This window comes from Syngnathus floridae, chromosome 17, assembly GCF_059516105.1.
Source record: "Syngnathus floridae isolate MCC-2025c chromosome 17, RoL_Sflo_1.0, whole genome shotgun sequence".
NCBI classification, from domain to species: Eukaryota; Metazoa; Chordata; class Actinopteri; order Syngnathiformes; family Syngnathidae; genus Syngnathus; species Syngnathus floridae.
The window spans coordinates 4672616-4688050 of NC_142429.1; the positions used below are offsets into that span (position 1 = coordinate 4672616).

A 15435-nucleotide genomic window follows, 5' to 3' on the forward strand; every position below is an offset into this window, starting at 1 on the left:
GGGAAACGAATGGAGGTCATTTTATGTGACACTCACCACCCCGCCCCTCCATTAGCCAATCAGCTACCAGTTCTCAGGCAGGCTACAGCCAATCAAAAGTGACACTCGAGTCACTCCTTCTTCGCGGTTCAGCAATGGAATTCGTGTCGTTGGCCCAAAACATACACTGCAAATCTAATTTCACGTGTTTCGTTTCGTTTCGAAGCCAAGCTTGAGAGGATAATAATCGAATTATATTATAAAGTGTTTGTTTCATGAAATAATGTACCTGAAGGTGTGACACTGAAAAACGGAACTTGTAGGCGTTTGTTTCCACACGAGTAAATAATCAGTGAGCGCACAGCAGAGCAGCGATGGCAGCTTTCCGATCGGTGAGTCCAAAGGCGAGCAATGTCGTTATCTGTTGACCTTCTTGGGTTAATGCTTCACTCCAAGCGCACCGATAGCGAGCAAATAAAGATAACCAAGATGAAAGGCGATAAAAAGGCGTTCCAATTGCCTCACTGGAGCTACTGTGTCCCGCCAGAGCACCGCCGACCTATAAAACAAAAAGGGACATCGGACGGAATCCCACTTGTAAACATGGGAATTTTCGCGTTTCTGTCCAAAAGCTAAAAAAAGAAGACTCGATGACATTAACAAAAGATCGTGCACGAATAGTAACGGTTCATTGTTTGATTCGGCATGCCATGACGTCATTGCCCAAAGTAATAGGCAACGCTAATAAAAAGTTGCATCATACACCGACAGACTGTGGTTGGGAACAAGTCTGACACGTTCATAGATTACATAAAATGCTCTATTGCGCTTATTAATATTGCATATGAATTTTATGCATGAACCGTAGATGTGATTAATTCAAATTTTTGATAAACGCAATTGTTATATTTTGATTTTGAAGCGTGAATAAAATTGACGGCCAACTTCCAAAATAGAAACATATAACACTTCGGTCACTGAAAAAACTTGCACATTTGTATTTTTTTTAATCGATATTGTAATAAGCTGTGACTTGTACAATTGTGCTACAATTAATTTAACTATTTAAATTTCTTTTTATCTGGGAAAATAACTTTTTTCTCGCAAAATTACATATTATAGCCACAAAATTCCTCTTTGTTGTAAAAATTCTTTTTTTTTCCTTTAAAAATTGCTCTATTCTTATAACTACAACTTTTTTTCTCCAAAGAAATGTGAATTTGTGTAGTCTGTGCTTGATTGAAAAATTGTTTTACAATATTTCACGAAAACAAACATGTTTTCATCAAAATTGTAATGCAGAAATTCATGATCAAGTATCAAGACTCAAAATACTCAAATGCAAGTAATTGGGCTCATACCTTTTATTTTTATTTAAGCAAACAAGTCAAGTCAGGTGATCACACACTCCGATCCACTGGGAAGTGTGCCAGGTTTCTATTTATAGCGCGGTGGTACGCCGCGATCGGATTGGTCAAGAGCAGTGCACACCCACCAGTTTGATGAGTATGCAACAAGCTGCTTCACCTCTGCTGACCTTTATGTGTCGCTCAGGTGGTCCACGGGAGATTGTGTGTGACGCTTCCTGTGGCCTTGACGTCGCACCGTCTCGCCAGCTCCTTTAAGGTAACGGGCCGCAAAGCATCATGGGAACCTGTCACGTGTCTCCCCTTTTAATCCGATGTTCTGCTTTTCTTCATGCTCTCTCCTCTCTTGTTTAATTCGTGCTAATTGATGCTCATCTTTGAAATGGCTAAAATGGTAGAAGGGCCACATTGGGGGGAGGGGAACCAAACGTAAAGGTGCAATCAGTGATGATAAAGTTGGATGTTTTGAAGGAAAAAAAAATCTTTTCAGATTTGTTTTAATTCTTGGACAAAAGCAACCTTTTATGTAAAAGAAAGTATTGCATTTTTTTGCTACTTAGATGTGGTTGCATTTGGAGCGTGTCCCTTCTACTTGTCTCGCTCATGCAACGTAATTGTGGCAAATCAAATGAAGCGAGCATGGCCATGTCGCAATCAATCACTATGCTTGTGGTCTGGGCCACGGCGGTGCCGCCGCAGGCCGCTGACCTGATCGTGGAGCGCAACACCAAAGGCGCAGCCAAGCCCGACCCGTCCACGTTGGTGTTCGGGAAGCAGTTCTCGGACCACATGCTGACCGTCTCATGGTCGGCTGACAGCGGCTGGGATGCGCCTCGCATCAAGCCCTTCCAGAACCTTTCGCTGCATCCAGCCAGCTCCGCTCTGCACTACTCCATTGAGGTCAGTTGTGTTATATTACATGTACGTAGCTAAAGCATTTTTTTTTATACAATTAAAAAGACCACCTCAAGAGTACGCCTGAAAAAAAGGTTACATTATTAAAACAATGTGAAAATAGATATGAAATTGACCCTAAATGTAATGTGTTGCATTTATTTATATTCTTGTGTCGTTGTGGTGGCGCTGCTTGTCAGCTGTTCGAAGGCATGAAGGCGTTTCGTGGCGTGGACAACCGCGTGCGCCTCTTCCGACCGATGCTCAACATGGAGCGCATGCACCGCAGCGCCCAGCGCAGCTGCCTGCCTGTGAGTTCCGAGCCGGCGCCAAAGCGCTCCTTTGGTCGTCGTCATCGATATTTTTTGATGCCGCTTGTTTTGTTTTGCAGACGTTTGACAAAGGTGAACTGCTGGAGTGCATCAAGAAGCTGGTGGAGTTGGACCAGGAGTGGGTTCCCTACTCTCAGGATGCCAGCCTCTACATCCGGCCCACCTTCATTGGCACAGAGGTAAGGCGCATCTCATCTCGCGTCTATTTTTGCATGTGTCGGGATCTGACATCTTCACTGCCGGTCCATCTGTCAGCCGTCGTTGGGCGTGACTCGAGCCAGCCAGGCGCTGCTGTTTGTGATCGTGGGCCCGGTGGGGCCGTACTTCGCCACGGGTTCCTTCAACCCCGTCTCGCTGCTGGCTGACCCGTCCTTCGTGCGCGCCTGGCAGGGCGGAGTCGGCGCCTACAAGATGGGAGGGTGAGTCGCCTCGACGGAAAAGCTCTAAACGACAGTATAGTGGGACACCACTTCATCCGAAGTGGGTTCCAGAATCTTAAAAATAAGTCGACATCCAGCCATTATGGGGTTTTTTTTCATGCCACCGACGCGCCTCTTGCAGAAACTACGGCCCGACCATCGCAGTCCAGAATGAGGCAGTTGAGCGCGGCTGCCAGCAGGTTTTGTGGCTGTACGGCGACAACGAGGAGATCACCGAGGTCGGGACCATGAACCTTTTCATCTACTGGAATGATCACAATGGAGGTACAACGAGCCGATGACAATATTTCAAAGCGTTGACACAAGCCATGTCATAAACTCGATTCAGTTCCTTCTGGACCGATCTGTCGGGATTTTCTGTATTGTAGAGAAAGAGTTAGTGACTCCGCCCCTGGACGGCATCATCCTTCCTGGAGTCACCAGGCAGTCTCTGCTGGACCTGGCCAGAAACTGGGTCAGTTTTTCCTCATATTGCTTCCTTCAAATGTTTTGGTTGGAAAAATTGTTGAGTTTGTGCGTAGGGTGAGTTCAAAGTGACGGAGCGCACAATGGGCATGAAGGAGCTGCTGGACGCGCTGGACGCCGGCCGTGTCCTGGAGGTGTTTGGTGCCGGCACCGCCTGCGTAGTGTGTCCAGTCGGCAGCCTCCTCTACAAGGGCCAGGTGTGCTTGTTTGATTTTTGGTGGTGGTTGTGAGCGCCCCCTTGTGTCCAAAACAAATCCATGACTCTCCTTCCTCCCTTCTCAGACATACCAGATCCCAACCATGCAGAACGGACCCGACCTGGCTCAGAGGTTCTACAAAGAGCTCACCGATATTCAGGTGAGTGTCCTTACATGAACAATATGGTTGCCAAGTCTAAGTTGTTTTAATGACAATTATGAGATGAGATCCTTTGCTTCTTTTCACAGTACGGACGCAAGTGCAGCGACTGGGCGCCTTTAGTCTCTTAAATGGTTTGCACAAGGTCGTAGTATCAGCAGTTTGGACCACTCCCCCCCCCCCTCCTTCTCTCTTTCCTCCCATCTCTCAAACCACTAATGCACTCCTGCCACTCAGTAGAGATGAGACTTAGGAGCAATAAGAACAAGATGCAACACCACGGTTCCACTTTCTAAATAGACTAATATAACCATAGCACAAAGTTGCAGCTCTTCTGGACGCGAGTGCTGGGCTGCATTGCAGTGCTTTGAAACGGTTGCTGTGGACGAAAGTGGCCACTTTGCACTCCCAGTCGGCTGGGACGAGCCGCTGTGCACAAAAAGGCCCAAAATGGAGATTGGTGCGAACAGATGTTGGCCGTCTGCGCTGTTTTGTGTTGTTTGTTTTTTTTAGATGTTTTTAAATGATAAATTTTCTGTCCGCACAATTCAGTGTCATTAGTTTAGTCTGTCTTCCACGTACTCTCGTCAAGTGCCTGCTGACTGCCGTTTGGCAGGTCAGCGCGTCTTCCGCTCAGTAATCAGCCCTTTTGCTGTTCTTTTGATGTGCTCTTTATGTTTAGTCTGCGTTATTTTTACATTAAAGCCCATTCAAGTCCAGCCAGTCTGCTCTTACTTTGAAAATGGACCAACAAGCCATTATTTGTGTAATGCAAGTTATTTGCAAAACAACTTATTACTGGAAAACAAAATGTTAAACATGTAAAATGATTGACCTTTTAATATACTTGAGTTTTTTTTTAATTATTCAGTACAATTACCAGTTTAAAATGTTACAATTGTGTCTTAAATATCAAACAAAATCAAATTGTGATGGAATTGAAATGACTTAAAACTAAAAGTATAAACAAAAAAAATACTTCTACTGAAGTTGTGGAAAATATTACACAACTCTTGGTCGATCACAAAAGGCTTAGCACAAACTAATTTTTTTAACAGTTTTATTAGTGAATTGACAGAATTTTAGAACCTGAGCTTCTGGAAAAACCACTTGTTCTTGCCTGTCTTGTACCTGCAAAAGAGCAGTGGACCCAATCAAGATGACACCAAGGTGAACTTAACAGGTTAGAACTTTTCGGAAAAGGAAGCTCACCTCTCTTCAAACTTCATTTTGGCTTCTCGTCTGGCTTTGCGCTTCAGCCCAGGATCCCTGAAGACGTCCTTATTGACGACAGTTTTGTCCAGGGGGATGTCCACGGAGTATCTATGCAACAAAAACATTTTAAACCTCCAAATGCAAAGTGTTTTCCCAAGCAGGCTGACCAAAGGTGCAGCCAGAGCACCAACCTGGTGGGCATGAGGTGGTTATAATTGAAGACTTTAACGAAAGCCTTGATCTTGGACCTCTTAGCCAGCTTCTTCTTGCCCATAGTGGCAGTCACCTTGCGGGGGTAGCGGTCAATGCCGGCCACCAGGGCATGGCTGTAAGGCCGGTCGGCCGTGCCGTCGTCGATATTCTGATTCACACAAGATGGAGACACGCTTCATGTAAGAAACTTTTCAAACATTTTGTGCCTTGTGGTAAAAGTTTAATTTGTTATGGTGTGCACCTCTGCCACATGGCGGCAATACGAGACAAATGCTCACAAAGAAGAGTTCCACAACTTTGTAAGATGCAGTGCTGCAAGTCATTTTATACAAAGCAAAAAGAATATGCATATTTGACTTTTAAAACCAATGTACGTCAGCACAATGCTGAAACATTTCTGCGATGTTGTGGCTCATAAACATCTTTCTGCTACAAATTCAAATGGTAAGTTGTCTTTATTTCAGTTGTTTTACGGCAGCTACGTTGAGCAATATACAACTAGCTTCTTCCTTGACATAAATCTAATGCTTAAGTCGTTTTAGCACTTGTGTCTTTACCTTAACAATGACAGCTTTGCGGCCGGCGTAGCGTCCAGCCAGGACCATGACCACCTTCCCAGGTTTCATGAACTTGCCCATTTCTGTACGGTGGACAATAAGCCATCAGCGAGGCATCGCCGCATCATTATAACACGTAATCGCGTGGAAGGAAGGAACTGCGCGTAAAATATACGTCGCTTATGGCTAGATTGGTGCTAGCTATCCTGTGGCTAACAAGTACAAACATGAGACCCGTGCGACGTTAAATTCATAGAAATGAGAATTACACGTTTTCGATCTGGTCCAAGTCAAAAGGCATATATTTATTGGCAAGCAAGCAGTGTCAAGTAGCATAAATGTGGTAACAGGAAGGCTGCCATGATGGAATCAACGCCGCTGAATCTAAGCGCAGTCGTAAACGCTCATTGGAACGAAAAAGCAGACGTGTATTTGCGAACATATCAATCGTGTTAGGTGCAGTAGAGTGTCTACGGAATGTCCAGTACGGTAAAATATTTTACTGCGGCAAACGGGATGCGATGTTTAAAGATTGTCCCAAAGAAAACAGACTCACTGAAAACGTTTCGACGGCCTCCGCTGGTAGGAAAGGAAGTGGTGGAAGTTTTTACGAACCTTGACCCGCACGTGAAAACGTCACTTCCGGAAATAAATTGGTTGCTTTTTCCGCGGCCAATTGTAAGACGTTTTAGCTGTATTTTATGCTTAAATTGTTCCGTTTGTATGTTATACAATTATGTATCGTTCTATTTATATATGTAACTGTAGTATGTGACCTTAAGTCCCGGTACAAAGGGTGACGTCACTGCCGTAAAGCAGTTGGTTTGTCGGAAAACAGTGAGCTGACAGTTAACAGTTGTGTTTTCTAAGTTCAAACTTTTATTCAAGCACAAACATATTAGGTATAATAGCATCAACAACCACAAGCAGAAAAAAAAAACAAAATAAGACATCCACAATACCAGAAAACAACAACAACAAACAAAAAAACACATTACAGGGCCACTCCATCTTATATCCAAAGAATATACAACCAGAGCAAACATCTTACAGAAACAGCATTTCAATAAATGAGGTCAGTTTTACAGTATTGTTGGTGTTGATGAGTTTTAAGGAACTTACGTAGGATTTCAGATCACTCTCCCAATGAAGAATGTTTGTTTTTGTTTTAAAGAAGTGACATTTATGTATACAGTGGAGCCTCGGGTTTTTATCACAATCCGTTCCAGAAGGCGGTTTAAGAAGCAAATTGGTCGAATTCCAAATCTATTTTTCCCATTACAAATAATGGAAAAGTGATTAATCCGTTCCAGGACAAAAAAAACCCCGCCTTTTTTAAGCATTTTTTCATTTGCGCATTTTTGTCCGATCGCGCAACTGCAGCGCGCCGCCGAACGCGCAACTGTAGCGCGTTGCCGAACGCGCGACTGCACTGCGCTGGTCGCATTAATGTGACAGAGCCGTCGCTGAAATTTAGAAAATATTTTTAAAGTCATGATGTACTTTTCAAATTTTAAGTGGACCTAAATGCGCAGGGAGCTTAATTTTGTCCGATCGCGCAACTGTAGCGCGCCGCCGACCGCACAACTGCACCACGCTGGTCGCATTATTGTGACAGATCCGTCGCTGAAATTTAGAAAATATTTATAAAGTCCTGATGTACTTTCCAAAATTTAAGTGGACCTAAGTGCGCAGGGAGCTCAAGTTTGTCCGATTGCGCAACAGCGGCGCGCCGGGCGCTCACTGTCGCATTGTTTCAAGAGCGTCTTTGTGTTTTAGGATGCCTTTACTGCACTCACTTGCTTTCTTTGGAGGCAGGATTAGGGCTTAATACAATCCTCAAAGTAACGAAAATACAATAACAACGGAGTCAGTCGGCATCCGGGCTGTGTGGTCGAGGTTTTTCAGGTCCTCCCGGCTCATTTCGCGAGGTTCAACCTCCGAATTTTGTTCGACAACCGAAGCAAAAAAATCTCGAATTTTTTGTTCGAATTCCGATTTGTTCGAGAACCGGAACGTTCGAAAACCGAGGTTTGACTGTATATCGTTTGGCCAACAAAATAATATCATTAATAAAAGAATCAAATTTACCATTATGAAAAAAGCCATATTTAAGAGTAACAAAGAGGAACCCTTTTGAACAAGCCCATTGTTGAAAGTCAAACCAAAACCTTTGTACAGACTCGCACCAATAGAATAGAATAGAATAGAATAGAATAGAATAGAATAGAATAGAATAGAATAGAATAGAATAGAATAGAATAGAATAGAATAGAATAGAATAGAATAGAATAGCAGCGGTCTTTGTTGTCATTGTCACGTACAATGAAATTTAAAAGTGCCAAAATAAAGCATCTGCTAAAATAAAAAAAATAAAAAAAATACAAGCTAAAAGTCTTTACAAACTAAAAACCACACAAAAGAAAGTACACAAACAAGTGACATTGTTGCGTGTTGAGCGGGAATGTCCGAAGTTGAGCCAGGAACACCAAAGATGTGGAGTATAGAGTTGGTTCTTTATTGGCAAGATCGTGGGTTGTTTAATGGCGGCCAATGCACGAGGCACGGCAGCAGATAAAACAACAGCTTCCTTCTCCAGGTCAGCATGTTTTATACTGCCCGGAAAGGCGGGAACTTGTCACATGACCATTTGGTACCTGAGTGTGGGGGGCGTCACCCCCCTGTGTGTGTGTGTGCGTGCGTGTGTGTGTGTGCCTGTGTGTGTGTGTTCATACAGTTATGTGTGTTGTATTCGTATTCTGATTGAGCAGTTATGTTTATATAAACTAATAAAAAGAATTGTACAGATATGAGCATCAAAACGTACATGAGATGTCTAACCCTAACAGAGCATGTACACATTGCTGTTGCTCTCTCTTCACATGTAATTGCACACCCCCATATTTATGTTAAAAAAGACATGTAATTGCACACCCCCATATTGCACAGTTAAAATGTGACATTTTATAATATAGCCATGTAAAAGTAACATGTAGATGACAGCGGTTCTTCTGCTCACCGCGGTGTTTCAGCTCGTTAAAGCAGATGATCATTTTTTTTAGTAGCATTTAGTGTGACTACTGCAGTACTGTAAAAGCTGTTAGCAAATCTGCTGGTCCTTGATTTAATTGATCTGCAGCGTCTGCCTGATGGCAACAGTTCGAAAAGGGAGTGGCCAGGGTGGGAAGTGTCCTTTATAATGTTCTGTTTTTTTGAGACAGCGGGTTTTGTGTAGCCAACGATCTTCTGTGCTGTGTTGATGACCCCTTGGAGCTTTTTCCTCTGATCTGCAGTGCAGCTGGTGTACCCAACACATATACAGTATGTGAAAATGCTCTCTATGGAGCACCGATAGAAGGACACCAGCAGTCTCTGTGTGATGCTGTGTAAAAGAAAAGATGGTCTAAATCATCAATTTCACCTTCACAAAAAACAGTTCCATTTTAAATTTTGTCTTCAAACGTGTCTTAGTTGGGTCAATATCATTGATCATTTTAAATTGAAGTTCCTTTCTTTTTGATGGGACCGGAAATTTCAAATACTTGCATCTGATGATCACTTTTATATCTCCTATGCTTAAGCCTTTCAAAATATGACCACGTTTCAAAGAACCAGAAAAAGTTTTCTAAAAAAAAAAATAGCTCGGTGACGCACTGGGTAGCTCGCCTGCCTCACAGTTAGGAGGGTCTGGGTTCGATTCCACCTCCGGCCCTCCCTGTGTGGAGTTTGTATGTTCTCCCCGGGCCCGCGTGGGTTTTCTCCGGGCACTCCTGTTTCCTCCCACATCTCAAAAACATGCTTGGTAGGCCGATTGAAGACTCCACATTGTCCCTAGGTGTGAGTGCAAGTGCAAATGGTTGTTTGTCTCTGTGTGCCCTGCGATTGGGTGGCAACCGGTTCAGGGTGTCCCCCCGCCTATTGCCTGATGACGGCTGGGATAGGCTCCAGCACACCCGCGACCCCCGTGGGGACTAGGCGGTTCAGAAAACGGATGGATGGATGGAAAAGAACATAAATAGCTAAATTTTCACGATTCAGGCCTGGCAGCAGTTGAGTGTTGTTTGAGATGTCCGTTGTTGAGGAAGGAAAACAAAGATATGGAGTAACAGTTGGTTCTTTATTGGCAAGATCTTGGGTTGTTTAATGGCGGCCAGTACGCCAGGGACGGCAGCAGATGATACAACAACTCCCATTCTCCAGGTCAGAAGGTTTTATACTGTCCGCCGGAAAAGCGTCACCTGACCATTTGGTATCAATGTGTATTTGGGAAGTAACCGCCCTGTGTGTGTGTGTGTGTGTGTGTGTGCGTGTATTCATGCGTGTGTGTGTGTGTGTGTGTATGCGCGCGTGCATGCGTTTGCACGTGTTGTGTCCGCGCTTTTGATTGAGCAGTCATGTTTATATAAAATAAGAAGAGGATTTACACATTTGAACATAAAAATGTATACAAGTTTGTCTAAACCACAGGTGTCAAACTCAAGGCCCGAGGGCCAGATACGGCCTGCCACATCATTTTATGTGGCCCGCGAAGACAAATTGTGCATAAAATTCATGTCAGTACTAGAATTGCAAATTGTCTTCACTTTTAATAATATCTGTTTTTTTAAAATATTTGACCAGTTTTTACTCATCTGATTTGAAAATGATTTGTCAGTTTGTTTTGTAGCTTTTACTGTATATTATATGAGATGCTCATACATTTTTTTGGGTTGACAGTCATAATGGGCATCCAAAAGAAGCTATGACTACAATGCAGCGCGTGAAAAAAAATGAGTTTGACACCCCTGGTCTAAACTAACAGAATATATACACATTTCTGTTTCTCCCACTTCACAGCTGCTTTTACAAGTATGCTGATATGGTCCAATAAATGAATACATCTCTACGCATAAGTAACAATATAATATATAACACAACATTTTCTACTTTTCTGGTCTGACTTGTTGCTGGTGTCCTTGTTAGCACTTTAAAACATACGACACGTGTGTAGGTAGCACTTTAATAGCAACGACGGTGTTTACATTCAAGGAGAAGATAGACTTGACACAACCAATATGGTATACCTACAGTCATATCACATCAAATATTTTTCAATGAAACAAGAAAAGCAGCAAAGTCAGTCACTGTGCAAGTGCCTCCTCATTTGTGGATTGTCAGCCATGAGGGTCGAGATACTTTTGTACTCTGTCAGTAGCAGAATGTTGAGGATAATCAGAAAGCTGTCACGGGGTGGGTGCTCGAGGGCCGCGTTTGATTTTCAGACAGGAAAGATTGACCGGCTCAATTAGAGATACGTTTCAAAACGAGTTAATGTATGTACAGAACCTAAGATCCCTCATTTTAATCCCTCATTTTAATCACATAATACTTTATAATTGTTTGAATTGTGATTTGGCCTTCTCCATTGATAGCGTCGGTCAGGTGTGCTCAGAAAGCATCCTTGATGTTCTTGAGCTGCCGCACGGCCAGGTCGACGGGCAGGTCAAACTTGAGGTGGCTGATGCGGCCCAGGATGCGCAGGGCGCCCTCGAAGCCGGTCTGCGCCATGTAGCTCCAGGCCAGGTAGTGTGGGTGCACCAGCGTGCCCGCCTTGCACAGCAGGTTGAGCCACGAAACCAGCCGCTGCTCGTTGAGCGCCATGCACACCAGTGCCTTGAACTCCGTGTCGGGGCCTCGCTTGTAGCGCCCGTGCTCCTTCAGAACTGTGTGGATGGCCCACAGCAGGGACTGTTTGGGGGTGACGGTCACCGGACTATCCCCTACCGGCAGGCTGAAGGACTGCGAGAGCTGGCGGGCAGGCGACTCTGCGAAGGCCTTGCCGTTTTTGGCGTGGTAGTACTTGACAAAGAGCTCCCAGGGGTGTATGGTTTGGGGGCCGGCAGTCCGGTGGGGCAGAAAGCAGGAGATGGGCGCCAGGACGAGGCTGACGGTCTGTGATGGTGACACCAGACCGTGAGCCAGCAAGTCTTTGAGAACCAAGGCCAGGTCCTTGCGTACGCACGTGGTCAGCTCGTCGCGTGGTCCCAGAGCGGAGTTCCCGGTGTAATTGACCACGTGGTCCGTGCCGGGCTGGTGGCGCGAACCCAGCACACGGACCTTGTCCACAGCGGCCTCCAGACGGCGGAGCAGAGGACCGTAGTCACGCTGCGCAGAGTCCTGCTGCCACACGCCCGACGGAGCCTGGCCGGCGGAGCAGCCGAACTGGCTGACGGCGAAGATCTGTAGCACTGCCAGAGCCTTCTGGATCAGCTGCAGGCCCGTCTCACGCATCCTCCGTGCCTGCTCCGGGTCCGCTGGTGAAGACAAGCGGCCAAAATCAATCCGTTAATGGAAAATAACAGAACCAGAAAAGCCTGGAGTACCAGTCAGACTCACCAGTCCTCTTTCCTCTGGGGGTTCTGGACTTGGCCGAGGCGGCTAGAGGCTGCTGACCGCATGTGTTATCGTCGCCGCCCAGTAGAGGGTTGCCCACCTCATCTGGGAGGAGAGAAACGCGCTTAGTCCCTCAAACCTCCACAATGTTGTGCGGAATACGAGGCTGCTGCTTACCCTGAATGAAGTTGATGAACATCTCCAAGTCTCTAATCTGCGTCTTGAGCTGCTCCACCAGCTGCTCCTTCACCCGCGCTGGGTTGACGATCTGCGCGATGGCGGTGTCCACTCTCCGCCGCAGCTCCTCGGGCGACAGGTTGCCGATGTCCTCATTCAAGTTGACGTCCAATTTCTTGATCAGCTCGTCGATGATGACCTAACCATCATGGCAGCGGGTTAGAAACAATTAGGAGAGTAATAGTGTACATTGTGTTTGGTGAACGCAGGTTCGATGATCGCAAAATTGCCTCGTCTGAGGTTACCATTTCAATACTAAAATATTTCAGCTCCAATAGGGTGTCGTCAATATACTTGTTTTTTTTTCCCCCGACCATTCTCGACAGGGCTCGTCATTCTCCCCGCAGGACTACTGCAGGAAGCGCAAGTGGCCATCGGCGTTCTTACCTTCTGACGCTCCATGACAACCGACTGCGGCAGCGAGTCGTAGCTGCCCTCCTGGTAGGCAAAGCGCTCCAGGTCATCCAGCTGTGTCTTGAGCTGGACGATGAGATCTTTTTGCTTCTCCCGTTGAGCCTCCAGACGCTCTCGCTTCTCCCGTTCGCTCTGGAACGCAAACCACAGGCATTTAAACACAAATAGTGCCGCAGCGCATGTAAACAAACAATGACAACAGTCACAGGCAGATCAGTCAGGTGTGAAACTCTTTTTTGTGTGGGTCCATTTATTGGTAGTATACTGCCCCCTGGTAGTCAGTCAAGTTAAGGTTCCTATGGGAACAGCTCTCAGTATGTATGATGCAGTGCAGTTACTTCTGGCACCATGCTTAATAAATTAATACCTCAGAGTCAAAAGTGAGCATTACTACCTTTGAAAAGGGAGATTTCAAAAAAAAAAGCAGCAACAACCTTGTTGCAAGCGTGAAAATATTTTGAGTGTATTTGTACATAAAAAATATACAAAAATGAATGACGGGAAATTTTAAATGAAAATGGAGACAAACGTGTAGTACAACTCACCAGGTCCTCCTGCTGGTGAAGCATGTGTGAAGGTAGCAAAGACATGAAGAACAGGAAGTAAACACTGGCTGAGTACACAACAGCCTTCATCAAATAAGAAAGCCATCTGCATATTTTCTTTTACTGACATTGAGACTGCCTGATGGTGCTCTCAGGCAAGGAAAGACTGAAAACCACAAGATGAGATACAGTGATAGAAGAAGAGAAAAAAAAGGCATGCGACGCAGAAAGCCGCTTAAGTCTGACGTTATTTATTGCCACGTGACGTCATGCTGACACGGACATGGACGCCCTTCGCTCAAAAGTCTCATTTATTCATTTATCCGTTTTTTGATTGTATTGCCAGCATTGGTTTATCTTAGGAGACGAAATCGAACATGTTTTGTATGTACAAATTAATTGTAGTACATGACTTAAAGGCGTGTCTAAAGCCGAAGAAAGTAAACACAAGAAGCTAAAGTCTCGCATGACAACAAATGAAATTTTGCGTTTTTCCCCGCTCACCGTGTTGTGGAGGTGCTGGGGGTCCCGGGGTCCGCAGCCAAGAACATGTGGGCATCCCCGGAAGGCGAACTCCTCCAACTCGGTGAGCATCTTTTCCTTTTCGTCGCTCTGCGCGTGGACGATCTGCTTGAGTCGGAACTGCACCTGGGCAAAGTGCGACGTGAGCGCAAGCAGCGACGAATTGAGTAACTCCTGCTCCTCCTCCAGCTTCCTCAGCCGCCCTGCCATTTCGTCGTCGACGTCGCCTCCGCCGACCGAGGTTGTCCGCCGAGGCTGACCGCCACTCGCGCGCTCCTCTTCGGGGTTGGCCACCGCGCCCACCGGCGCCCAGCGCTCGCCGGCGCCGGCCAGTGCGGCCTCGCTATCCGAGGCTGAAAGCTCCTCCGTAGACATAGTGAACAGAGGCGCCCTCTAATAATAATTCTCTCTCGGTTTAGAACGTGATAATGAACTAAATCACGAAAAAATAGAGCCGATCACCGTTATAGAGACAGGTGTATCGCCATTTTGATGCAGATCGACTCATACGTCAGTGTGAGACGCGTCGGCCAATCACAGGTTATCCGAAAGTAACAAATAACCTACGTCACAGCAGAAGCGTTCTATCCAATCACAGAATACCCGGAAATCTAGCGGTTTATGCTGCGTAGTGATGTGCATTCCAGTTCTTTTAGGTGAAGTGAATCTTTAGAATCAGTTCACTCAAAATATTCGTTAAAACGAATAATTCAATGAATCCCCCCTAAAACACACACACACGTACTCACACACACACTTATACGTTGTTGTTTTTTTTAATTTTTTACATCCAGTGGAAACTAACCACATCAAACAATACAGCTACACAACCCCCCCCCCCCCCCCCCCACACACACACACACAAATTATTATATATAATAATAATTGGCTCGGGTAATTAACACATTTCTTTCTATAATACAACACTTACACGCTGATCCGTTGACAACAGTCTCTGACCCGGTCGTGAACTGACTCGTTCATGAAATTACGTCACTGACTCGTAAAGTCCCTCCTTCATCTATCGCTCGCTGGCGCTGCTGATTGGTCTGCACGAGTGAGTGACAGACAGCATTGCTGCTAAAACCATTTACAGCCAACACACGTTATGCCGACATTGATGTTTTAATTTTGTATTTGTTGGCTTGCAGTTGATGGTGTTATTACACCGAATGTGTTTGTGTTTTAATAAAAAGCTGAAAAAAACCCGTTATGCCGACATTTGTTATTTTGGGGTGCACCAACTCATATAACAACGTAAAACATACTTTTTTGGAAAAAAATTACTGTACACAAATGAAAAGACAAGACAGAATACATGCATATACATATATACACATACAGACATACATACATACATATACATATATATATATATATATATATATATATATATATATATATATATATATATATATATATATATATATATATATATATATATATATATATATATGTATACACACATACATATTCTACACACATACATATTCACACATACATACACACATACTAAAAGAGTAGCA

At 44.8% G+C, this 15435-nt stretch overlaps 3 protein-coding genes across 4 annotated transcripts; 1 reads left to right on the forward strand and 2 right to left on the reverse strand.

The window, feature by feature from the left end:
* Positions 1-129: 129 nt before the first annotated feature.
* On the forward strand, positions 130-4553 carry bcat2 (branched chain amino acid transaminase 2). Of its 2 annotated transcripts, none has more exons than XM_088357898.1 (11): positions 130-371; positions 1534-1605; positions 1745-2246; positions 2441-2551; positions 2632-2751; positions 2828-2991; positions 3134-3276; positions 3381-3466; positions 3534-3674; positions 3760-3834; positions 3924-4553. In XM_088357898.1, the coding sequence occupies exons 3-11, from the start codon at positions 1950-1952 to the stop codon at positions 3963-3965; spliced, it is 1179 nt and encodes a 392-aa protein (XP_088214024.1). In that variant the 5' UTR covers positions 130-371; positions 1534-1605; positions 1745-1949; the 3' UTR covers positions 3966-4553. The 2 variants fall into 2 exon arrangements, with proteins under 2 accessions (XP_088214024.1, XP_088214025.1); XM_088357899.1 differs by having other exon boundaries at positions 132-371; positions 2046-2246.
* Positions 4554-4877: 324 nt separating this feature from the next.
* On the reverse strand, positions 4878-6454 carry rpl27 (ribosomal protein L27). Its single transcript, XM_088357900.1, has 5 exons — positions 6376-6454; positions 5820-5902; positions 5241-5410; positions 5047-5157; positions 4878-4965 (listed from the first exon to the last, which is right to left on the reverse strand). Exons 2-5 carry the CDS (start codon positions 5898-5900, stop codon positions 4917-4919), a joined length of 411 nt encoding a protein of 136 aa, XP_088214026.1. The 5' UTR covers positions 5901-5902; positions 6376-6454; the 3' UTR covers positions 4878-4916.
* A 3463-nt stretch (positions 6455-9917) lies between these two features.
* rundc1 (RUN domain containing 1) lies at positions 9918-14645 on the reverse strand. The gene is made up of 5 exons (XM_088358557.1): positions 13892-14645; positions 12816-12974; positions 12369-12567; positions 12195-12296; positions 9918-12112 (listed from the first exon to the last, which is right to left on the reverse strand). Exons 1-5 carry the CDS (start codon positions 14282-14284, stop codon positions 11247-11249), a joined length of 1719 nt encoding a protein of 572 aa, XP_088214683.1. The 5' UTR covers positions 14285-14645; the 3' UTR covers positions 9918-11246.
* Positions 14646-15435: the final 790 nt, after the last annotated feature.